Source organism: Sinohyriopsis cumingii, chromosome 1 (genome assembly GCF_028554795.1).
Source record: "Sinohyriopsis cumingii isolate HCF-2022 chromosome 1, ASM2855479v2, whole genome shotgun sequence".
Classification (NCBI taxonomy): Eukaryota; Metazoa; Mollusca; class Bivalvia; order Unionida; family Unionidae; genus Sinohyriopsis; species Sinohyriopsis cumingii.
The window spans coordinates 29,950,759-29,977,814 of NC_142961.1; the positions used below are offsets into that span (position 1 = coordinate 29,950,759).

General features: G+C 35.6%; 1 protein-coding gene across 3 annotated transcripts in view; it reads right to left on the reverse strand.

Moving 5' to 3' along the window:
* The window catches only part of LOC149806619 (lethal(3)malignant brain tumor-like protein 3), an 85,684-nt gene that overhangs the window by 20,989 nt on the left and 37,639 nt on the right, over positions 1-27,056 (reverse strand). For all 3 annotated transcript variants that reach the window (XM_089955685.1, XM_089955668.1, XM_089955677.1), the window contains exons 8-15: positions 25,058-25,188; positions 24,550-24,632; positions 20,408-20,642; positions 19,986-20,080; positions 10,914-11,142; positions 6,726-6,811; positions 5,975-6,200; positions 4,188-4,290 (exon numbers count right to left, since the gene is read on the reverse strand). In XM_089955685.1, coding sequence (XP_089811811.1) covers positions 4,188-4,290; positions 5,975-6,200; positions 6,726-6,811; positions 10,914-11,142; positions 19,986-20,080; positions 20,408-20,642; positions 24,550-24,632; positions 25,058-25,188 — 1,188 coding nt within the window. The remainder of the gene's footprint in view (positions 1-4,187; positions 4,291-5,974; positions 6,201-6,725; positions 6,812-10,913; positions 11,143-19,985; positions 20,081-20,407; positions 20,643-24,549; positions 24,633-25,057; positions 25,189-27,056) is intronic.

Genomic DNA, 27,056 nt, shown 5'->3' on the forward strand with positions numbered 1-27,056 from the left:
TGCTTATATTTAGCGGGGAATCAAAATACAACCCAGAAATTAGTATATTAACAGGAAATGTTTAAGTAAACTAAGCCTTCCATGAAAGATGAAAAAAATCTTTCTACACCAATATTATCTATATAAATGATAGGAAGTAACTCTTACAGATCACCTCCCTTTGACCTTTATGATGTGGTATGCCATATCCCATAAGCGTATCAGCTGAAATGTAAGCAAAAGATATAACATGATGCTTGCATTTGCAATGATGCTTGCATTTGCAAGGAAGGGTGGGAGATACTGATGGTACTGTGATCAGGTAACTATTCTGGAAAATTATTAACGGACTCCACCAAATAGATTATTGGATCATGTAAGCACTAGTAAATAGGTAAGAGGAGGAGGAAATACATGAGCATCCAACCTTAACCCATATCTGCCTGTAGATGCACAATGGCTGCTGTACTGAAAAGATGAACTCCTAATGTGAAGGCAGCACAACTGAAGATTATGTTTCAATTCATGCAAAGGAGATCCATTTTGGAACCAGGACCTAGCTATTGCATTACCAGCAAAAGTTTTAACTGGCAAATCCAGCAAAAGCTATGAGGCCATGCCCAGTAGAGGTTGTGCTGCTAAGCACAGGGCATTGCAACTGTTTGGGCAGCTCCATGAGGCCAGTGAGATTCATTCTTTGGAGAATGTACACTAGGCATGCAGCTAACTGACTCGAATCAAAACATTATATTAGAAGGCCAAGCTTGTGGAAATTGCTTGAATTTCCGAAGCCTGTGAGAATTCAGAATATCCTATTCTAATAACTCAGTAGCCAACAGGCCCATGATTGTGTCTTGCTTTCTGATCTTAATCAGAAGGCAGAACCTCTGAAGGTGCTGTGGATGTCCTCCATTCACCTCAGGTTGTATCTGGGAGAGCAAATAGCAAATCTCCACCAGGCAGCTTTATTGCTATTGATGTGTTAATCAGTAAGAGGCAAATAACTTTTGTTTTTACTGTTTGTAGACAGAAAACTTGTTCTACAAAAAAACCAGAATGTGCCATTATTGTGACAGAACCATTAGAATGAAACTGCTTGTAGATCATGGACAGTATATATAGCTCACACACCCTGCAAGCTGAAGCAAGTGCTATCAGGAAAATAATCTAATAACTTCAGTGAGGCCATAGACAGGGGCTCAAACATGGTGACATGAGGATGTTCAGCCATGTCATTACCCAGGTGAGATTCCATTTGGGGAATTGTGGAACAAGGTGAGTAACTGGGGCCTGGATAGGTTAAAATTAGATAGACTGGAAATTTTCTTGTTATTGTCAGTATCATCTCTCCCAAGATGTTTAAACATGTCTAAAATTACAGAATAGTATCACTTGATTGTAACAGATGCCAACATTTGTTCTCTGATGCTAGAGAGCTGGGGGATGAAAGTTAACAGCGTTGTGACATCATTAATGTGACACCAATTGGTGAAAACACACTACTTCCTTTTCATGCAAGCTGTCCTTGACAATGTCTAGTCACAGAAGAGGAGTTTCTTTAGACATGCATGAAATACCAATAATCTTGTCTGCTTGAGCAGTATGGAGATTGCTACAGTTTTCCTGGGCACAACTGTTGCAAGATCAAGTAGATCTGTCCCATCAGCAAGAAGCAAACTATTTTGCAAGCCTTGCCACTATTCAGGATTCATTGCAGCATTAAAGCCAAAGTTCAGAACGCACTGAATCAGATCCCCTCCCATAAGAGTGACAGTACATCAAAGGTCTATGCCTCTGGGTCAGGGAATGGAGCGATGAAGGTGGACAGTTCATCATTCCACATCATCACAAATACATCTAGCATTAGTTTGCCCGACACAGAATATATTTGATGAAAGATGGATGGATGGACAGACCGATAAGTATGAAGCAGTTAGCATCTCCCTGATACTGGATTGTCCAGGAGGTTGAGCCAGCCCAGATGGTGATGGACTTGTATGTGAAAATTTAGTTGGCACTCCAACAGAGGAGCTCCTACACCATAATGGAAAGATGTGATGATTGTTTGAAGAGATAGTTTACCATGATCAAGTTGTCTGACAGTATCAAGACTGTCTTCCCTTTCATGTACTCTGTCCAAGCACAGAAGACATGACTGAATGGCCTACATTTCAAGCATATTCCTGAGAAGAAGAACCTTCTCTTCTACCATCCACCTGTGTCAGACTTTTTGAGAAGCTTGGCAGCAAGTGTGCCCCCCCCCCCCCATGGCACAATTACAGGCTGTGACATCCAGTATGGGGAGGGGATTCCAACAGTAATCAGCCAATTGTCTGTCAGAAGGAGGTTGACCCATGTGTGGTGAAAAAAGACTGGCCCCCACAAAAGGGTTGCCAGCTGGTGGGAACGACAGTAAATCATTGTCAGTAGGTGGGAGACTTCAAAGGTGAAAAACTTCATTTCCTCCACCCAGACCCGCCTGCCTGCAAAAAATTGAGGCATATGGTTGGACTGTGAGATGAAGACTATGAAAGAACCTCTTTTCCCATCAGACCAATGTTAAAGAAGCAGTTAGGGCATTCGCACTGTATAGACTACCTTAGCAATATGGCACACAGATTCCCAAGGATAGACACTACATGCCTTCTCGGCTAGACAAAAGATCGCTAGTGACACTAAGTAGGGAGGAGGCCTACCTGACATTCCTTGCCAACTTTGATGTGGTGTGAAACACCTGTCTATCCACCCTACAATGGAGGAAATCACAGATGTTTGTCTGGAACAGGCACATCCAAGTGGTAAGTATCAGTATGTGGCTTATACAAGTGGAGTGACGATGTAAAAAAAAAGGCCCTTAAATTACCAAGCTCAAGAAGCATATGAGAGACATCAATAATTTCAAGAATCATTTGGAAAGGCAGATGCTCTTTCTCTTTTTCAACTTCATAATATATGGTATTAACTGTCACAGACGGAGGGCATTCAGAAATCAGTAACATTTTACACACTTTTATTGATACCTTAAAGTTGCATCCATCTGATCTAGTCCAAGTCAGATGAGAATGTTCAGGGAAGTCAACTTTCTCATCCTTGTCAACCGGAAATTGTATTCTTTCTGTACACCACATGTCCAAAGATGTAATATAATACATAACTCTGACAACACTGTTATCAACATGGACTCAACCTGCCAGGTATGCTGTTCAGAACAGAATACGGTCTGGTCTGTATCGGCATACTGTCTGGTCCGGCTGGCTAGAGTGGCATAGCCCAACACTACTGTTCAAATTGTTGACCAACATACAGTCTGCCAAACTGAAATAAAATAGAGTCACACCTGCCAAACCAGTACACAGATCAGTTGGACGGCTGGACTGGTTGGCTGGCAGTAGGGATAGCATATTATGTATGAGTTATGGGCCTTGCCAGCCGGTGAAGTTAGACTGTAATCCTGCATATGCCTGGTTTTAATGGCACTAAAGCAATGCACAGGTGGGAGTGGGGACTTGGTCCCAGTGAGCTGCCTAAATGGGGTAAAATCTGCCCCTGTTTCATCCAAATCGCTTGTTGACAACCTTGGGAACAGAGCTTCTTGAGATGTAAAATTGCTTGCTTCCCCCCAATTCGATTGGGACAGAAGTGATCAGTACAGTTCAGGAACTCATGGCTGTGGGCAGGGGGAGGGGGCATCTCCATGTTCTCCATTATACTTGCCATCAATTCCAAATTTAGAACATGACATCTTAGTCTTTTTTAAGATATAGGAAGATATGTTTTTGTCTTACCAAACCATTAGTATGTAAAATTCTACTGGATTTTGGAGGCACTGTTAACAATCTTTCAGGTAAAGCTGAAACTGGTCAACATTCACTTTATGGGTGGCAACCTAGCAGGGAGCAAGGGGAGGTACTTTTAAGGGTTACTTCCCTTCATCTGTATGATATGTAGATGAAAAGACATTTTAATTTTTTTAGGGAGGGCAGAATTCATAGGTAGCAAAGGTGATTTCCTAATGTTAATGTGACTGAATGATGTATTTGATGGAGAAATATTTACATGTGTAAAAAGACAGCTCATTGAATATTCAGCAAGGTTAGAGCCAAAATGATGGTGAAAACTGCCATAATTTGGTACTTCAGGCATAATCTCTTTACACTATATTAAAGTTTTGAAAAGGAAAGAAATACTGTTGTTTTGGACAAACATACCTGTGATGGCCTGTGTACTTGGCTCCCTTAATGTGTCCTACCCCCTTACATCCTGGGGTAGGGCAGCCACTCTGTCCTGGACACACAACAAGGTCAGATGGAACTGCACAATATAAGAACATTATTGCTAAACAACTTTAAACTACATTTACTTTAGGTCAAGTTTGCAAAATCTTCTTGAACTTATACCATGCTCTCTTGATGTCTCTGATTTAAAGCTGTGGCAGTTAATATGACCGAAAACCCCAAGAACTAGACCTGACTTGCAGCTTGACTTAGAGATGGAGTTTTTACTTTCAGCCAATCAAAAAGTGACAAAAATAAGGTAAAGTTCCTTAAAAATTATGTGACTGACTAAAACAAATCTCAATCTCACACAAAATCTCAAACTCAGTCTTAGTAATTTTATATCTCCAAGCCTGGAGGGAACCGGTTTTTGTATGGGTGAAAATCCATCATATACTGTATATATTCACTTATAAGATGAGTCAAACTGCAAAGTTCCTGATCTGCCTTAGCATAATGCATCAGATCAGGGTCTATGCTGTTTGTATTACTGATGACTCTTAACAACACTGACCCAGATTTGCCAGTGCATTATGTGACAGCAGATATGGACCTCTGCAATTTGCAGCTGGGCACATCTTCAAAGTATGTATGTATAGTACAAATTGATGCCAGGGATCAAACCTAGACTGATCAGGAGCAAAAAAAAGCTATTAACTACTGCATTATTTACAAAATTTTCCATTTTATTCTGTACAGATAGCAGAAGTTTTAACTATTGCATACATACTATGATCATAATCAATGCAATGAAACTTTGGTTTATTCTTCACAACTGTACAACTTTTTAAAAAAATTAAAAACTATTCATATAAAAGATTTTGCAAACAATGGCCTTTATGGTAAGAAAATAAATAAAGTAAGAGTGGAGAGTGAGAATGAATCATGAACCAAGTTTCTGCGACCCTTGTCCAATGTACACAATAACATCTAGGAATCAAATCAAAGGTCTAATACATCCAATGGGCATTACTACTGAGCTATTTCAGGTGAACATTATCCTAGATTAGGATATTAATGTACACTTGTAAACTCTCTAGAACCATGGTTTCTTGTGATTTGCCTTCCATGAAGAATGAAGCTTCATCAAGTACCAGCACAGAGCAAACCACCCCACCTCCACCCTTTTCCTCCTCCAAAAAAGAAAATCACACAAGACCTGTATCACTGCTATTGCCTTGTAGATGACAGAATTTGTGACAAGACTACACTGACTGAACTGATATGACAATCTAGGTATAGATGGTTTTCTTATTTCACCAAATAGTTGACTGAAATAGCAAAATAAAAACAAGACTTGGCAAAAGGTTTTGACTATACTTTTTACAAAATAGTGAAAGAGAAATCAAGACAAATCTAAGTCTACATTGTTGCCAGTTTGGGCTCTTGGTGACATGATCAGTGATTATCTAGATTGTATGCAGTTTTGCTGTGTATTTTAGATAAATAAATTAATCTTTATTCAAATCTACTAGAAGCTTTTAGACACTGGACTACTGCAGGTTAAATGCCTAACAGCCTCACTGATGACTGGGTAATTCTGATCACCTGTATAAGTAAAGAGTGCCAAAAAAAAAGGACAGGATCTCATTTTAACCTGTAACCTTTTGATCCCAAGTATGCACTGCCCACCATTAAGTTATGTAGACTGCTTCACAATGGATAAGTGTAGACTGCTTCACAATGGATAAGGAAGGATTGATAACCAGTCAAAGACTTACGTATTGGTGGTGCAAGAGGATGTCCTGTCTTGGCACACCAGCCGGGAGGGTGAAGGTCAGGAGAGTCATCGTCCAGCCAGTAATCATAAGCATCTGACCAGCCATCAAAGTGAATCTTGACCATGTAGTCCTGCACATCCACTATAGAGGCCACTCTAATCAGAAGGGTATTCCTCTTGTCCACAACTTCCACCTTCATACCAGACTCAAAGGGAATGGGTGCTCTCTATGTTAGGAAAGAATATATACTTTTCTCAGAAAAATGTTCACCTATATTCATCATGTGACAAATATTGATAAGGCTTTGATTTAAACTCTTTTGGACAGATTATCAAAACAAAGTATCTCTGTTTTGCTTAAGTCATATAATGTTTTGTTGTGATTTCTTTAATTGTTGTTAATGGTCTCAAACCAATGACCCTATGTCCAACTGTCTCATGACAACAGCATAATCCTGCAGTGTTTTTATGTTCTGTGCAATTTCTTCAACAGTCCCAAAACTTCTGAAAATAACTGATTCAAAGGACTTGAAAAACTGCTGAAAAATATGTGCTTGTAAATTCAATTTTCAAAGAGAATCTTATATGTTATGGCATTCTACATGTGCCTGCCCTCTGATATCCAATAAATCTTTGTTCATGAATAAAATCAATGTCTCCAGGCAAGTATATTGGATTAATCATAGTTGTGAAGTAAATTTTTCTAAAGTTCATTATGCATAGTGACAGTTCTTGTAAATTCTTAAACTCACTGGTTTAAATGCTCTTGCTGGGACAGCTGTAGACTTTGACTTATTCAGGAAAGAATCCCAAGTGAAAGTGTCAACATCCTTCCAGTCTAGAGGAGAGAAAAATATTTTTTAAATTTTCAATATTATTGAAGTACAAATTTTAGCTTTACATATACTGTAAATAAACCAAAATTTGTATTTATATGCAAGCGGGATCCCTCCCCACCTGACACTGACTCAGGGGTCATAAACCAAAATTCCTTATATATATATATATATATATATATATATATATATATATATATATATATATAGTACATTTTACCTCTGACCCTTTCCAAGGAATCCCAAAATTATACCCCTCTCATGGATGGCTGTCACATGGTCAACCTACATAGAAAATTGGTGAATTTCCGCCTCCCTTTTTTAAAACATTATTGAAATATCGGAAAATGAGTGGACTGATGGTGGGTGTCACAATAATCACCACTAACTGTGAGAACAAGAAGTTATCCTGCTTGGACAGAACAATGATTTTTAAAGAAGTCAGAGTCATTTAGTAGTCAAGTTTTATGAATTCCAGGCCTGGACTTGTTTGCATAAGGAGTGTAATCAATTATGGTCGTACACCACTGGAAAACCTATTCTTTTCCTCCACATGCATTTTACATTGTGGGAAGTATGAGACAACTCAGAAACCCACAACAACCCAGTGCCAAGACCATGGAAGGAGGGAATCCATCTTCATGGATTCTAGGATTACTATTCTATGATCACTATAAACCACATTTAATCCTCAACATAAACTATCTTTATCACAGATGCCTCAGACACATATCCATAGACTGAAGTACCAATTAAGAAAAACTATGAAAATAATGCTCCTCAAAAATAAAGGCCAAAGTATATCAAAATATGTCACATTAAAACTGCATATTTCTATGCAAGATTGCCAAACTAAATTCAAAAGTGTCATTACAACACATTACATTTTTGAACATTTGATCTTCAGACTCCAACCAAAGGATCCTGTTAGGAGAACCTAAAAAAACAACTTTTCTGCAAACAACAAATGCACGAGTAAATATATTGTCAAGTTTGGTAACACTGTGCCTGGTGATAAACTGGTTTTTAAGTGGATTAAAGATTGAATGAGGGAATCATAATATTGTGGACGTTTTTCTAGGAAAGCCTGAGACTAGTTATCAGTACATCAGTCTGACGATATTCCAAGGTTTCATTTAATTCAGATACATTCATATACCATATATCACTCAAAAATGGATGACAAGGAGAGTGGATAACGGCACTTTAGTATTCCTCTGGTAATTAAAGGTAGACATTCATTTAGCATTTCGTGTTTATCTCTCCTCAGACTTTTCCAATGGCATTTTTCTTGTAGGTAAATAAAACAACCCATTCATAAGCAAGAGGCACATGAAGGCCTGATATTGCTTACCTAACACACATTGGTTTTAAAAGGAAATACAGATGTAATACAGCAGTGCTTTGGCATGAATAAAAACATGTTATAAGCTGACAACTGATACTACATAAAAAATTACCAGAGAAGACTTTAAAGGACAAAAAGTACTCTCCTATGCCTTCAACTCTGCATATTTTTGGTCATAGACATATCTTAATACCTCATGGCATTATTACTTTTGTTTAGTAGCAGCCTTAACAAAGATTTTCAAAATGGCCACTGTGGTGGCTTTACTGGATGTGCAAGCTGCACCATTCTCTTTCCTGATCAACCAGACATTATAACAAGTCTTCTGGTGAAATGTTTTCAATTAAGAAGGAATAGCAAGATTTTCAAGATTACTGCTCTGTCAGTCATACTGAATTGAAGATCAGCATAATTTTCATTTAAGAACAACTAGATATCATAAGAAGTCTTTTAGTTTAACTCATTAACTCCTGGAGATTTTTGTCATTTGATCTGAAAAATGGAGAAGGAAATGCATTTTGGGGGCTACTTCTAAATATATCCAAATAAATCTACTTCCAGAGATTTTCATTTAGCCTGATGCCTAGTTGTGTTAGAAATATCATTTTTCATTGTCTATTTCACTTGCGCATGTGCATAAAAGTAAACATCTGGAGTTCTTATTTTGTTTGGCTTATTGGACCCATCATTTTCATGTCCTGGTCACTTTTTACTTCAAAATCCTCAACTTATCCTAATTTTTGAAATGGTTTGCCTGCCTGTGTGCAGTTCAGACTGGTCTGCCTTAGATCTGAGGCCAAAAAGTCTAAAATCTTAACATAAAATCCAATTCCAACAGTGGGCGAAGTTTTGGTGCAAAAAAAAAGGTCAGGTCTCATAAAATAAATTTTTCCCTCTGTATTTTTAATGCAAGTAGAAAGTCTAGATTTTTGGGTAACATTGTAGAGCTACATCAGTTTACTTTTCTGTACAACCACCAACTTTGGTGTATCTTAAACGACTTTGACATTACAGAGATCAGAAGAAGTGTACTCCTGGCACATAAAGATGTCAATGGGTATTTGGTTATGTGGGCAACTGCCTGCTGATAATAACCCAGGTAATAAAATGGACAATGGGATTACCCTTTAAAAAAAGTTTCCAAGTTCAGATCGAGATAAAGATTAACGATTACAATTCAAGGCTTGTGTCATATGCACATTTATTCACTGTCACAGGGGCTCGTATCATTGCTTCTATTTTAATTGTCATACATGTACTATATAATATTACAAGGGAGGACACTTCTCTACTTTCTCACATCACCTACATAAGAATCAACACTGATATTTGAAGCTAGATTTCACATTTCACGTAGCATAATAAATTTGGTACCGATGCTTAGCTCCTGCATTTGACTTTGTATGCCTGTCCATAGTTTGGCGTACTATCATACCTTTAAGGAATGCAGACCATTTTCCCACACTACTGCTTGACACTGCCATGATCACACCTGCTTAATAAGCAAGTACAAGTTGATAAAAGGAATAATGCCCGCTCATTGGCCAAAGGAAAATGATGTACTGCACCTATTTACAAGTTATTTTTGTTTTATTATATAGTACATATATGACTGAACTTTAAATTGGAAACAACAATATGAATCTCTGTGTTCCTTGTTAGACCACTGTCTAATTTCCTTATTTTCTATTCACAGTATGTACATCAAACAGTTCCAAGAAAACAAGTTTCTTGAATGTAATTGCCGCCCTAGTAACACAGGACTAAACAAACACACTGACCTTGACCTCTAACCAACGTTTCTCCACTTATATGCAGCACATTTGATCACATTATTTGTATGGAATGGAATCTCTTTCACACAGCTCTTAACAATATATCCAACAAACTTTAAAATTTACCAGTGACCATCATCACCATGGTTGTTCCATTTATACTGATGAATCAAGTAGGAAGAGTAAAACCTAATTCTAAAAAAATGATGTAAGTTGTTTGTCCTGACACTTCATCTATGGCTATCATAGATAGTTCTGCCTATTCCAAAACCTTTTAATACTGACTTCCCACCTAAATTTTAAACAATTGCTCCCTGCGTCTCTGAGCTTCAGACTCCTTCACCTTCTATCAACGGATATTCCTTCCAGACTGATGCAATGATGGATCAAGTCTACTGCTGTTGTTAATGATTATCACTGAACATGATGACCCACTAATGAGAACAGTTAATACCACCTTTTCTAACAAATTTAATCTAAAGTTGTTTTGATTTTTACAATAAATCGCAGCCAAGACAAAAAGCTGCACTGGAGAAACAATACAAAACAGGATTTCCACTTGGTTGCAGTGGAAGCCATACTGTTCCTAAAGAAGTCATCCCAAACATGATTCTGACAGAAAATGTCCAAAGAATTTTAAAAGCCAAGTTTAATCAAAATCAGCTTAGCCATTTTGGAGAAAAGCTGAGAAAAAGGTTTTCTACCATGTAGCTAAAAAGGTCACAGTGTTGGTGGGAATCCATCCCGGACACAAATTCTCCTATGAAAACATTAAGACTTGTAACATATTTGATCAATTTAAGCACTTATAAAAAAGATACCTTTTCCTGCCAAGATAAAACAATGATACTGATGAAAATAAATGAATTCACAATATATCATGCATTTCAATTTACCAGTGTTAAAGAGCATGAAGTTCAAGAAAACACAGTAATATAATATTGGCTCCTGATGTAATAACAAGTTTATAACGACACATACCACAAGGTGGGGAAAGCAATTTTCCATTCTCTTGACACCAGCCTGCTGGATGGATGTAAGGAGAGCTGATGTCACACCAATAATCGTAACTTTCCTCCCAGCTATCAAAGTGAATCAAAATCTTGTCCCCAAGTGTGTCTGCAACAGTTGCTACACAGATCAATGAAGAATTTTTCTTGTCTACTGCCTCTAATTTACTCCCAACACGGAAAGCGCTGGGTGTTACAGACTAGAAAAGAATTTTGAAACTGATGAAAATAAATAAATCAATCTTTACAACTATATAAACAATGAAATACTAGTACTCAATAATTATGGCCCTGGATCATGCAAAAGGAAAATGGAATTAAAAAACTAAGTTAGCAGTTCTCTATTACACAGCTATCATGCATTTGTACAATATACTGTTTTAGCACCCCATTTCCCAAATATACAAATTTTTCATTATCGTGAATAAATAGCATTAAGAAAGTTCTATATTATACAGCATTAACAAAGCCTGACTTTCTCTGAAATATTTTATCCAGTCAAACCTCACAAAACTGAATAGTCGATAAATTGAATTTTGAACAAACTGCTCCACCTTTCATTTATATAAACATAAATTGTGTACAAAGTATTTGCCTGATTGACACCATAGATGTGTTACTGAGGTTATGGTATAAATCAAAACTGGTGTACATCTAGTGTCACCTGTAAACTAAAACCCCTCTAATTTAAAAACTAAGGACATTTAAAGTCCTAAATGTCAATTCAGTGCTCAAAAAATCCTATAGCCCGACACTTGGGGCTCCTGTAAATTCAGTGCTCATCCTGTATTCTAAGAGAGGTGCCCATTGGGCTTGAGGAAAAAAAAACTTTTTGCCATAGCAAACTTGGATCGTACTAATGAAATGCAGAAATGAATATTCAAGATGTTGACATACCTGCCATAATATGGCACAATCTGATTAAAATCAGATCACCACTGTCCTACATGAAAATAAGACCTGATTTAATTAAACTGTATAACACAGCATGTCATGCGAAAAACATGATTTTGTGCTCCCAAACCCCACGATATGGTTGTGTTTTGAGAAAATAAAATTTTCAGTATTCTTTAAAGATGAAAAAAACCCACCACTTTCAGTATATGCCTGTTACATGTTGCCTTTATAAACAGCTGATGTAAAACTATCCTTTGAGCAGTTTAAATAATGGCAATTAAAAGGTAAAGAAGTCTGGTATAAACCACATTTCACCTTTTACTTAATTGGGTGACAACAGCATGTGTGATGTTTTTTGAAGACTGCCCAATGTGTTAATTTGCATAGGTATGATCTGGACATGAAACAACCCAATATATGTAAATCAAAGAGAAATGCTAGATACATGTAGGAGAACAAACGTTATTACATATCATTGCTTTGAATGAGAATGTTTAAGCCATATGTATTATATTTTTGACAAGTTTGTGAACAGCGTAATGTTTCTTTGATGTCAGATTTTACTGCATATACAAAATGCAAAGCATGATTAGAAATTAGAATTGTGTTCAATTGTGATTAATTTTTTAAGCGAGCTTAGGAAGCAATTAGCTATCGGCAAATCCCAACAAAAATAAGTTTTAGAACTCCTGGTCGATGGAGTTTTACTTTGTGATGCATGCCAGCAAAAATAAAAAATGGGGAGGGGGCAATTAATTCTTTGCACATAACATACTGTCATACATCAACTTGATTCTGACCAGGATTCACTCAGAGAATCCAGGAGAGAAGTTTGAACACCAGGACCATCCAGTCTCTAGGGAGTGTTGTGATGAACACTAATGACACTTGCATTATCTTCAAACCCCCCAACTGAACCCTACTGAATTTATATCTGAATTGCAGCAATCACAATGTTGTGTGACAAATAATATTAAAAAAGGGAAAATATTGAGCTATGGAAAATGAAGTCCAGGCTTGTGAATTTCAGTCAGGGCTTGTGACTTTTACCAAGCCACCAGCCCTGGGCCTGTGTCTAAAAAAAAAATTCTTTGAGCACTGGTCAATTTAACACTAAGGGCTGTTCCATTTAAACATATGTGCTATATTTGGAGGGCAGTTTAGGAGTAGAAATAACAAACTTGTACTAACAGATGGACAGAATATTCATCACAGATAATGGACCATCCCACAAGTTTGCTTGGTCTATAACCAGTAGAACTAAAAATGACCAAGTAATGAAATGGACAAAAGGTGCTTCTGTAGTATCACTAATTTTCATGGGGCACCAATTTTCATGGATTTCATTGTCATCCTGAACCATGAATTTAAAGACCCAACAATTATTTTTTTTGCCATACATGAAAAAGAAGCTCCCTCCCTGACATCCCCCACCGGAATTTCTTACTGTGCTTTATTCCTATAGATCAACAAAATTGCTTGATAAAGCGTCATTTCTGTTATCTAGAGAAGAAAAAAAAGTGAGTTTATTTTACAATAACCCTTTAAAAAACAGAAGAATTATAATGTTTTACATTGTTTCATTCTATATGGTATCTGGCATCTGTAATTTTTACTTCCTTAATAACTCTTTACCTTCTGCAAGTACTTGCTGCCCTGGCTACTAAGCCTGATAAGCAGCCTGCCTTCTAGCAGCAGTTTGTAGGCTGAACCCCAGAGCATCATAATGGCTGCCTGAGTGAGAACTTCTCGAGTTATTTACATTTTCTGTATCAATTTTGTCCCATGCAAACCATGTAATTTAATGAAAAATAAAATTTTGAACACTTACCAATGTTTTGTGTCACTCATTTCCACCGACAAGTACATATAATCCACAGGAATCAATGTTTATATTCACATATTTATAATAAAAAATATATCTCAATATATCTGTGTTTAAAATGTATATTAGATTACTTTTGTCACCACTATTTTGCACACCAATGTGTCCACTATTTTATTGCAGATTTGGTAATTTTTTATGATACTGCCTGAAGCACGTAAAAAGAAATCAATCTCCCTTGCATTTTCTTATAAAATAAATGCTGGCCCTGGAACTGCTGTAAAGTCGTCCACATTTACCGGTCTCACGTGTTCCGACCAGATTTGATTGCCTCGCGTTTCATCCTTGGATTCAGATAAATCTGAAATGTCAGGTGTTGAAACAGGACTTATACTAATGTCCAATCCTTCATCTTGAATCTGGTTAAAATCAATATCATCACTTTCAAATCCTTCAAAACTTCCATCAGAATCATCATTGGAATACATGAATGTTGACATTTTGTTTTACTGTCACCACTGACCTCGTTTTCAATAGAACTTCCCGCTTATATGCTGTAAAACTACTAACTGAATATGTTCATCATTTTATGTAAGGACTATTTTCATTGGCTAAATATTATAAAAGAGAACAGATGTTTGTAATTTCATCCAATACAAAGCTTTAATATGAAACGTGTATATGCGTATCTGGGGTTTCCAAATCCTTGTCCAGAAACGCATGTATGAGCCAGCCGGAACAGAGAGAGCATTATTAGCAGCTTGTATATACGTCTCTCAGGTTACAAGGCTATTTTTATATATGCGTTAGCAGAAGGTAAAGAGTTAAATCAGCAAGTTGTAATATAAGTAAAGATAGAGAGAAAGGAGATAATGCATTAGGTACAAGTATTACTGAAATGAAAATATGCATAATAAATGATAAGTACATGAAAATTAGATTTAATACTTATTCAAATTGATTTTTATTGAAATAAAATTGCAGAAAATCATTTAAACCCTAGTGAAAGTGTGTCTCATTTTATCCATGCATGCTTAACCCAAATGAGTAACATGGCTGTAAAATACTAAACTATTGTATAAAGCACATTTACTATTGAAACACTGTATATACACTATTTACTATTGAAACACTGTATCTACACTATTTACTATTGAAACACTATGTATATGCACTATTTATTATTGAAACACTTATGTATATGCACTATTTACTGCAGAGTACAGAAGCTTACACATTCACTGATTTTCAGACAAAACCACTGAATCAACAAACATTGGGTCAATCATAGTCTGTTGGTACATACAAATCTTTGTCAGGTAAATAATCCTGAAATTGTTGAATCACACAAGTCCAGCATTCTCAAAACCATGGATAATTAGGTAAAATCTTTCAAAAATTTTCACGAGCTTTAATTTTTCTTAAGCAAGAATCAGATTAATTTATGGAGTTCTAACTAATCTAGTGGCTGAAGCTGGTTTGTACATGAGGCCGGCACAAAGAAAAGTAGAGATTCCATTGTTTTTAGTTAGCATCTCTGGACTCTGATGGGCTTTGTACACATCAAATGTTGACACTGCTTGCTAACTACATGGAGCTTGGCACTACTGGTCATGTGTTGGGTTCACATGTGGATGATGACATTATGCAAACTGACTGGGATCTACATGTTAAATTTTACCACTTTTGAACCCCCCTGTTAACCCTAAAGAAGGTAATTGATGGTGCAACTTTATGGATAGGGTTTTATGGAAGACATAATACATATGTACTTTAACAACCAATTAGATGAGTGATGTAGACTGCATCAGCTTCCTTTAATCTTGCGTGCAAGCCACTGATGTTGACAGGTGTTTGATTTGTGCTCATACAGGTGGTAGCATAATTTGAATCACCAAAATGACTGCTGTTTTTGTCGTCATAGTTTTTATCTATTTATTTTCAGTATTTGTTGACATAATCCACAAAATAAAATACCAACGGATATGCCAACTTTGAACTGTGAAAGTCATGTATTTAACTACCCATGAAAATGTATTTAAAAAAAAAAAAAATTCACAAAACTGAGACCCATGAAAAGAAATAACACTAGAATATAAGCAAAATAAAACAATGAAATATCTGAAATATTAAATTATAATGAAAATCAATGGAGTCGGCTATTAAGAAAACAAGAGGTTTACGAAATTATGTTTCTCCTTTAATACACCTGGATAACTTTCTTTTCATCTTCCAAATCCAGCCCTTTTGTGTGTGTGTGTGTGTGTGTATATATATATATATATATATATATATATATATATATATATATACACACACACACACACACACACACACACACAAAGGGGTGACACTATTAACGGTTATCTACACTTTCCACCCACTAGGTGACTACTGGTATAATCAGTTTAAGCCAGTTTTTTTTACTTAAGCAAGAATTTAATGTTTGCTGACACTGTTGGGAAGGGTGTTGTGTTCAAGTACAATTGTCAGTGTGCTTGCCAATAATTTAACAAAATTCACTTCATTCAGTACTGACAATATGAGGTTTCACACTGACAACTATCTAGTACATACACTTAGAAAAATGTATGAAAGTGGTAGGTATCCTATTTATATTTATCATGTTAAATTTTTCCATGGGTGGTTATTGTCAAAACATATTGGATAATTATTTTTCTTTTTTTACTAGCTTCATTCAGTTAACAAAATTATGATTAGCTGTCAGTGCAGACATTGTTAAACATAAAACCATTTCAAGCAGGTGTGACATTTATGGCTTTGATTAGAAACCATGAAACTTCCTTTTTCTCATTAAACAATAAATCAAAGTATGGATCTGTAAATTCATCAGCTTTGTGCAACAAAGCAAAGCCATTATTCCTGGGACATTATGTACCAAAGATTTGGCATAGTTATTGTTCTACAGCTTATAAACCTCTTTGCAGATGGTAAACACTGATTGCGATGCTAAATTTTCAGTGTATCAAATACGCTTTTTATAAAACCAGGTGGCTGCCTTTTATTTTCAAACACATCTGTCAAAGAAATCCCACAAGCAATATTATTAATATGTATCTCCTAGTCACCTAGAAATCTGCGACATGCATCAAAACAGACCAACAAGCTGATATTCTGAATCGGCAAGTTCTGCTCATTTCGGAGCTACCCATGGTTAGGTTAAGAAAGAATAAAAAGAAAAAAGAAAGGACAAAAGAACCACAACAAATAGATTACCTTTATTTAAGAAAATAAACTATTAAATCTGCCATGTTTATGTTGATGTAGAGATCAAAGTAAATATACCTTTACAGAAGCCCTAGAACCCAAATTGAACAAATCCTTTTGGTTTCTAATCATTTATGTCAACAAGATGCCAGTTCCAACCCATAATTTGTTCTACATTTATTTGATGTTGCTGCCACTATAACAAGCATGCATTTGATTGTTCCTCCAAAGTTTACCTTTTGCAGCAACTATAATAACACATGTATCCTTCATCAAAAGAAGCTGACTACAATCTTCATTAAAAAAAATACGCCTACATCAAAGGAAGTCAGCACTAAACTTGATGACAAGCAATGAAAGTTTCCTTTTGCAGGAAAAAAGTAACTTTAAGCATATGATGGCTACCAATAATGGCATTAAAAATGAAGTTAAATTAACAGTTCTTTAAAACTAGACATCTGGCCATCAAGTTAACTGGAGGCGGGGCATCTCACAAAGATGTTTGTGAAAACTTTTATTTTGTTCACATTTTCATTTCCCTATGAATAGCCTCATTTTCTTGGAAGCATCAGCAAGATGATGGTTATCTCTGGCAGACCAAAATCAATACCATAATAAGTACATGTGCATGTAAACAATAACTATACATCCATATGCCACTGGTGACAATGAATATCATAGTGAATTGTTTAGTGACATATCTTTGTTGACAATGGAATATAGATCAAACATGGACTACCATTTTTTAATAGATTTGTTGTGACCTATATTTGAATCCATAATGGATAGACATGGGTCAAATAGACAAAAATGGGCATGTAATGCCTGTTTTTTTTTCCATTTATTTTCATTTATTATCCTACCTGTTTTGTAAGAAAATATAATTGTTTTACTTCATGTAGCACACCATGATATGAGCTAACATTTTTACAGTGGGGGAATTTATTTCCCCATTTGATTTAGGATGCTAAACTAACAAAATTAATGCATCTTTGGACAACAAAAAAGTGAATTATTTTCCCATCCAAATACATGCCCTAAATACAGTAGGTAAGAAGAGGAACTTCTGAGCACCGTACTTTTCCTTGTGTCACTCTTCAGGATCATGCTTACTCAACTAAGGGATGAAAATCTAATGTTAGTTTAGCTCAACAGGAGACCTTAGTTATTCAGATGCATGGACCAGTACAGATTTTCCTTGGCAAATCAAGTGAGAGTGGCCAATATGGCCTGGTTACAAGGTTGCGCTGTCATAAGCAGGGGGTGGTTATTGTCTGTGCATTGGCCTGATCAGGTTTAGTTCTTTCCGCTGTCCCACAAATAAAAGCTGGAGAAAGTGATTTGGGCATGATATCCAACTGTCTCCCCATCCTCTCAAAATGGACATATTACAGTCGAATGCCAGGCTGTGAAAATTGCACATATTTCATGAGCTGAGATTTTCATGAAGTGTACCGGTTCCTGAGTGGTCATTTTTATAACTCCCTTTAACTTAACAGTTAGCGTTTGTGGTCTTCTTCTGCTTTCCAGACTTGAGAGGCAGAAAAAGCCTGGTCTGTCCATTGTGGATATTGTCCACATGCTTCAGATAATATATGAAAGCATGTATGAGATCTTGGAGCTTGCCTCTTTCAACATATCAATCTGCGAGATGGGGTGAATAGTTTTTTGTTGGTTTCCTAGTGATGGCAACCTGTTTTTGGCAACTAATCTAGGTTGTGTCATTAAGACAACAGATCTGTCAAGAAAGAACTGCATTAAGTTCAGGTCCACAGAAAAGGCATGTAGCTCACCAACTCTGCATGCTGAGTCATAAACCAAGCATTATATGATAACTGATTGATGAATTTAGATGACAGGATCCTTGCTGAATGCATGCTGAGGCAAGATGACAGGGGCATGAATCTGAATTATTTAAGCCTCATCAATAGTGGAGAGATTCCATTTCGAGAATAACAACTGACCATAGTCTGGACAGATCAGAATTGGACATCAAGCCAGAAAGCTACTTGTGTCCAATACTGTCTAATTCTTGATGTTGGAACATGTTAGGGTGTATGGACCAATATTGCCTTATATTGATGGGGGGATAACATTTTGGTTTCAAGGACATGGACATGGTGATTTCGAGGCATTTACTCTGAGAGCAGTCTAGAGTCCGGGGTGGGTACTGGGTGCCTGGTGATAAGAAATTGCTGTAGCTGGTGTTCGGTTGTGATGGGGGCAGAAATGTAAATTATTCTGTACCATTCTGTGATGCTTCATAGATCAGGTACTGGATATGGTTGAAGACTTGTTCACCAAATCTGGTGTTGGCTGTTTATACATCTAGAGCATTGTATGGCATGAAGACAGACCCTGTCCCAATGTCAGCATATATAGGTCTGGGATTGTGCCAGAGCTAAACTGATGAAGTCCTCGACCTGACAATACCTGGTACCATGGGCTGTATATGGCGATGGGTTGTCCAGAACTGGTCCATGTGGGTCACAGTACCAGCCAGATAGTCTGTTCAGTGCTGGTATGATCTAGCAATGGCATAGTAGGTGATGGCAGAACTAAATGTATAAGAGTACAGTGAATGCCAAATACTGTCACAAATGAAACTAGCAATCTTTCTTAAGAGCAAAAAATTAGTTTAATTTTAAACAGTGAAATTCAGTATAAAAATAGATGGAATATACATGCCTGTAAGAATAAACCCAAAGAGAATCATTGAAACTGGTGATACAGAAACAAATGGAAGCTATTATGATGTATCATGACATCATTATGACTGGGCATGAACAGATGCAGTAGCTGGCAATCAACAGCACTTGAGAATTCCCTTGATCCAAGAGCCACTGATTGCTGTATTGCCAAGCAGATATCATTTTAGCATTTTTCTGGCTAAAACACCAAAGGTAGTTCTTTCAACAGATTTTGATTGAGTAATACATCGGAATTAGAAATTCGGTTTCATTTTTATTGACCCCATTTGACACACTTGGTTTCAACAAGTGTCACAGTCTAAAAAAATAAATAATTTTTTACCCATAATAAGGGGCTTTACAAAGTACTTTGATTAATATTATAACTGTGTTGTTATCATACCTGAGAGGGTTGAGTCACAAATGCATACTTGGGGGCAGCCACAGCCTTAGCCAGCTTTAAGTAGTTGTTCCAGTTAAATCCTTCCACTGTAAAACCTGACATTACAACAAACACACAAATTTACAATCTACTCATTTTACAAAATAAACATCTGGTAAATGTGTACGTATCAACTGAAATGCAGTAAGTTATTCAATAGCTGATTTAAATTAGTTACAAAAGATAATGTCAGTGATTGCATTACTTTCTTTTCTAAAGATGAAAGGTTTGTTAATTCAGAAAATGTTAATTAAGACTCCTTAGTTGATGTACAATTCAATTTATTATATATATTTCTAATGTTCCTAAGCTAGGTACACTGACAAAATTTGTTCCCTGCTCAATTTTTTAAAAAAAGGACAAAACTAAAATGTGATTCATACCTTTGGGAGGCTGTAAGGTTTTCTGAGCTTTCTCACAGAATCCCACTGGGAATATGAAAGGTGAGTCAGCATTGGTCCAGAAGTCATAGCAATCAGAGTAACCATCAAAATGGAGACGAAGTCGATAGCCACAGACCTCTGCTATGCTCACAACACAGTACAAATTCTGGTGTTTATGATCAATTGCTTCTAGTTTCATCCCAACCTTAAAACCATTCTTGTTGTTAGGGAATGGCTGAAATGTGATATATAAAACTGGATAAATGATAACATTTGAACTGACTGCAAATTTATCATAGACCAAGATGTCAGGTTCTGTCACAGGATTACTGCATCGACATAACAGAGTGGGCAGGAGGATGTAATCACTCCTCTGTGTTTTTGTGTGTGTGTGCTTACCTGTTTGTTCATAAGTATATTAACTTAAGGCCTGTTTGATAAGAGTTCTAATAAGTAGCAAGTATGCATATTGATAGAAAAAATAAACCCCACCACAGCATTGATTAGTTTCTGAGATTCATTCATTTAAAACTGCTGGAGTATTAGTTTAGTGAAAAATAATAATAATAATATTAACAATGATGCACATGCAACCAGTAGGATGGTCAACTCCCTTTGAAATTGAATAGCTTTAACACAGTTGTATACTTTCATGTAAGAATGTGTGTGAATTATATTTTTTAAGTAGTTTGAACAACTTCAGCAATATTTCTATGATGTCTGCAGTGTGGCAGTTTATAGTGATATCTTGCACTGGGGCATGGCAGACATGTAGGATGATATTCCACCCAATCACATTATCCCAACAAGAGGCCAACCAGTCCAAATACTAACTCTTAATGCTGAGCACTTAGAGAGGCAGCTGTTAGTACCATTTTTATAAGTCTTTGTATGACTCAGCTGGGGTTCAAACCCACGACCTCCTTCATCCGGTGTGAATGCTCAAGCCACTAAGCCCCCGGAATGGTTTATGTCATGCAAGCATTTATAGCGTGAGATGAAAGTAGATAATCAGATTCACTTCAAATTTTGAAAGAAAAACTAATAAACTTGTGAATAAAATATATCAACTTACAGTAAAACCTGTCAATAGCAGTCACCTATGTGAAAAGGCCAAACTGGCCTTTGTACACAGGTGACCTCTAAATGCAGCACAACCTTCAAACTTGGTTCAAGAATTAATACTATGAGCTGAACACCATTGTCATTATTATTATAATTACTATTATGCTTATTTTTACTACTATTATTTCAGGAAAATGGCATCATTCATTATCAAAAGAATTCACTTTACCACTTTTTATTCATACATTTTTGGTGGGTAAAGTTTCAATCTGAAACTTTTTGAAACTTTCCCACTATTTTTTCATGTATGTGTTTGTTTTTATATACAATTTTATTTGTACAGATGATATGCACAAGTGACCACTTTAAGCAATAAGAAATAACTAATTTGTTACAGATTACTAAAACACATGCACTGTCGTCTATTTATTGTACTTATCCTACTGTTTAATTAAAGGTGTACTACTACAAAACCTGAAAAATATTTTTTTAAATTGTCATTGTAAAAAAAAAATCCCACTCATAAAATACATTTACAAAATTTAATTTAAATAGACAACTGCAATCAAACCTTGACATTAATATCAGTTTTTAGTTCTACAAACAGCAAAAAAACACAACAGCTTTACAGATAGGTTTAGATCAATTACAAAAATGGAGAAAGAAGAAATAGTGGGCAGTACAACAGACTTGAGAGAAAGATGGGAATCTCAAAACAGTTAATTATAAATGCTGCTTTATTACATGTAGTCATACTTTCCTCTTGATGTTTGCAGGAACTTTAAATCACAATTTTTTTATACATACATTAGCGATGGAGGAACAAATATGCATTCAATATGATAGATAATATTATCATTACTAGAAATGATCATGCAAGCGTGATAGAGGAGTTACATATTGTCATTATAACTTTCAACTGAGTGCATGTATGCATGCTATCTGCATATGCAGAAACTGCTTCTAATGTCATTAATATTGTTTAATTCAGAATGTAAGTAAAATAGTTTTCTCTCTTCGTAACTTCTCTATAAAAAAATATTAAAAAAACCAGACTTTATTCATTCCACAATTGTTTTTGCACCAGTAATTTAGTATATGTGTCTGAGAGAGAGAGGGAGAGAGAGAGAGAGAGAATGTGAAGTCATAAATAATGCACAGTGCCATATGCTTGCAGGAATTTTCATATAGAATAATTAAGAAAGCCGGTAATTTAAACTAATGGAAAAGATAACTTGCTCCAACATTTAAAGAAATTGACATACATTGCACAAGAATATATCTTTTTGTTAAAACTGACAGATGATGATTTAATAATCAGTATGTGTGTATGTATGTATGTATGTATGTATATATGTATGTATGTGTGGCCTCTGCAGAAGACAGGTGACCTCTGAAGGCAAGTTCAGCTCTCAAATTTGGTTCATGATAAATTTATACCCTATGAACCTGATAGCATTTGCAATATTATTATTAGCATTATCATGATTATTACTGCACATGTATTATTAGTAGTAGTGGTGGTATGCTACCAATATAATCGTATTTAGCTATTTAAGACAAAAGAAACAATAAAATAAGTTCAACACAAGGACACTGTATCCTCACTTGATTGTTTTTACTTGCCAATGTATCTTTTCTCCTGCATAGAAATAACAGTATGTACATTTATCAATACCTGACTCTGCTTGACATTTAATGTCTTATAAAACAGATTTAATAATTTAAAAATTTAAAATCAAGAAAACTACAACTGTCTACATGCACTCATATATATCTTACACATGCAACACTTTTTATCTCATTATCCTTCATGTTCTCCACCTCTATCTCCTTGCTGATGTTAAAACCTCTTTCTACAGTGGAAAAACCATGCAAGGTCTGCAGAACTGGTTTGAGGTCACTGTATGCATCAACAATTCCTTCAAATGACCTCATGAAAAGGTCATCCACCTGGTCCTCCAATGGACGGAATGCCAACAACCTTTCTGTTAGGATGCAGTTGAATAGCATTTGAAACTGCTGAAGGACAATATCACCCTAGTCCTCATTTAGTCTTTGGCAGCTGACCCGGTATGAAAGAAGCATATGGAATTTATCCCTGCGCTTTGTATACAGCGATTTGCAAATGAGTACCTGAAGTTGTCTGCAGCGGACAAAATTGATTTCAGGGATAACTTTATGCATGATATGATGCATTCATGCAGCATCTTAAAATCATCTGCTGCAAAAGTATGCTGCCTGCCGCCACATCTAATTTTGTATATCTGCTGTCATGTGATCGCTAATAAAAATGTTACAGGTACATTTACACATTGATGCAAGTATATAGTGTAGAAAGCAGCCCTTCTGTTAACAGGCATACAGCTTTAACTTACGCCCAAAGTTTGGTTGTGACACCGAAAAAAGACAATAATAGACTTCCAACAGACTCCCGAATTTCAGACTGCATGCTGAAAATCAGAAGCTTGGACATAAAATAAGAACAAATTGTGACCATTTTTGTGTATATTTTTCATTATCTTTTGTTTCAAGAGTTTAAACAACTGATTCACCATAATTTAAAGTTCAAAGATGTACCGTTGCCACAAAAAATGGACAAAGAAGAATTATTGTTGGAATAGATTAACACATTTTTTAATGCTCTCTATAATCAGGTCTGCATGCAATTATAAATATCTGAATGGTCATGTGTTTCAAACCACCCAACAGCAAACAGTTTTATTTCGATTACATGATGTTATGGTATGAAAAGAAACTTTTGTACATTCATTTGTCGATTAATTTTATATTTTTCAAGGACTGAGACTGATTTTCAAGTACTTCTGAAGGAATATTCAAGGTAAAAACAATTTCCAAGTACTTTTCAAGGATGAATCGAAATTCAAGTACTATTTAAGGATGAATCAAAATTCAAATATTTTTCAAGGTGCCGTGCAAACCCTACTTTAACGCTGAGTGACTAGTGAGTCAGCTGTTAGTACCATTTTTATAAGTCTTTGGTCTCACTCAGCTGGGGTTCGAACCTGCAACCTCTAACATTTACAAGTACTTTAATAATTAAAATTATTACTTACATCTTTGAACAATTTAGGTGAAGCCCCAACGGCACTTTCCTTTTCCAAATATTTTGACCAGATGAATACTTTTGATTTCTTCCCTGGAAAGAAAAAGAGTGAAAAATGACGAATAACCATTATAAAAGAGCATACACAAACTTTTTATTTTTATTTTGGTTATTTCATCATGCCATTTTTTAAAGTAATACTGTACAACACAATGCAAGCTACACATAATAGCATGGTTTTATCAGTATCAACCAGACTGGATGGCAACTGCAAGATTTTTCTATTTATTGTAAAGGTTGTGTGCCAAAAGAAATAAAGTCTCAGGAAAAGATAATAAAAACATACATCAATAAATGAGTTGAAGACATGCTTTTTATGGTATATTTCTAAACATTTATAAAGGACTAATTAACAACATGTATTTTATAAATGAAGTTATGAAATGCTTGAAGAAAATCATTTTTTTAAAAAGTACAATGCTAATTAGCAAATGTGGCAATTTATAAATTTGAAGTACCTGGTATTCCTTCTTTTTTAAACTCAAATTCTGCATCTTCTCCCCCCTTCAGGAGAAACTTCTTCCTCCGTTTCTGGAGTCCTAATACAACCTTTGACATGACCCCATGCTTCTTCACCCCTCTCATTCTCCTTAAATCACACCAAAAATAAAAAGTCAAAACAAGTCTGTAACTACAGACAAAAAATGCTGGTGGACTGAACAATCATAATAATCAATATTGCCTAAGTTATGACAAATTTCAATCTCAAGGACAGCTTTACTGTTCTAGTTACGCTTTAAGAGGGCTTTAAGATATGATGGTGCCCAATACTCCTGTAGTTGTTATACTGATGTTTGGCAAATCCATCACCTAAATATTCACATAACTGGATATTAATCCTACCGACAAATCAGTTGGTTAATCCCAATAAGTTTTTTTTTAAAGTCATATATGCCTTCCACAATTAACTGATAGTAAATCTTTGCTGCATGATCTAATTTTACTCCTTCGAGAAATGACTGTCAGTATCACTCAACAACACAGTTTATAATTAGTTAGATACTCACTGAATATAATTACAGCAATAATTTGTGTTTGATTGATATAACTAGCAGTAAATTTGTACAAATCATAAGCAAACAACACGCAAAGGAAGCCATTCTTAAATCATGCTTTGTTGTCATTGTCCAGTAGGTGCTTAAAATACTGGGAAAAATAGTTGATGTCTTAATGAACATGATGTCTAATACTGTTACTGCTGAACAAAATGAAATGTGGTTTGGTCTCAATAAAAAAATGTAATTATTTGTTAATTTGTTTTTTAAATCTGTTTTATGGTCATTTTAATGTGTTTAGTGCCTTTAAAATTCTGTTCAGCACTGAGGTTAGTAGTGTGCATCAGAAACAGATAAATATACCTGGATATAAGTTCCTCTTTAAAATAAAGCACAACACAGAAAATTCATTCCCCAAAACTGCTCACACTCCACTGGTTTCAAAGCTAATTTATATATAAAATATTAGCATATATACTAGTATTTTCTTTTATTTTTGTTATATCTTTACATATATATTTTCTTCAGATTTAAATTACAGATTATTCAGTTCAATCACTAATGTGTATTATTTTGACAATTTAACAACCTGTTATACTGAAAAATTACTTTTTAATTGTTCTACAAGGGAAACTTGTCACATCTAAAATTGATGATTCTAAATAGACCAGATCATAGGTTATGTTCCTCGTTTAATATGAAAACTGTTATTTTGCTCTCAACAATGGTAACAATGTCAGCCAAAAAGATGAAAAATTACTTCATCAGTATGTATGGCTCACACTCATTATTAAACCAATTATTGATGAACATGTATGAGATCTTAAAGATGTAAGCATATATTCCAAGTACGATCAAATAAGATCAGAATGCAGCCACCAGAGTGACAACAAGCTCAGCCAATTACATGCATGATCACTATTATGTATGGCTCATGCACATTGCTAAATTCTTTTGAGACCTAATAATGATACAAGCATATAAGCAAATTTGGATCCATATCTGAAAAGAAACATGGCCTACAATGCCATAACAAGATTAATAAACCAGACAAGAAGAACACTTCATTAATACTCAAGAAACATGCATTACTGCTTTCCATGTGTGATAATTTGTAAAAAAAGCTGTGTGCAGATCACACAATCATGCGAGTCACAGAATAAGGCAAGAAATAACTTGGTTTCGCCTTATAACGATTTGATCATTTTATTGTACATGCATACGTTACTTAAGGTGGATAATTGTTTTTCTAGGCTTGCAACTGAACTAGCATGTACCTCGTCGTGGATCGCTTGTGGTGAGAGATACTAAAACCAATGTATGCATGGGTATTTTACTCTTACTAATACTCACTCTCACATAGATTTAACGCAATTTTCTTTTCTAACTGACACACTGGTCTTTTGGATCTTGTCAAGGAATGAATGTTCTCCATCTTTGTTCTAAACCATAGCGGTATGTG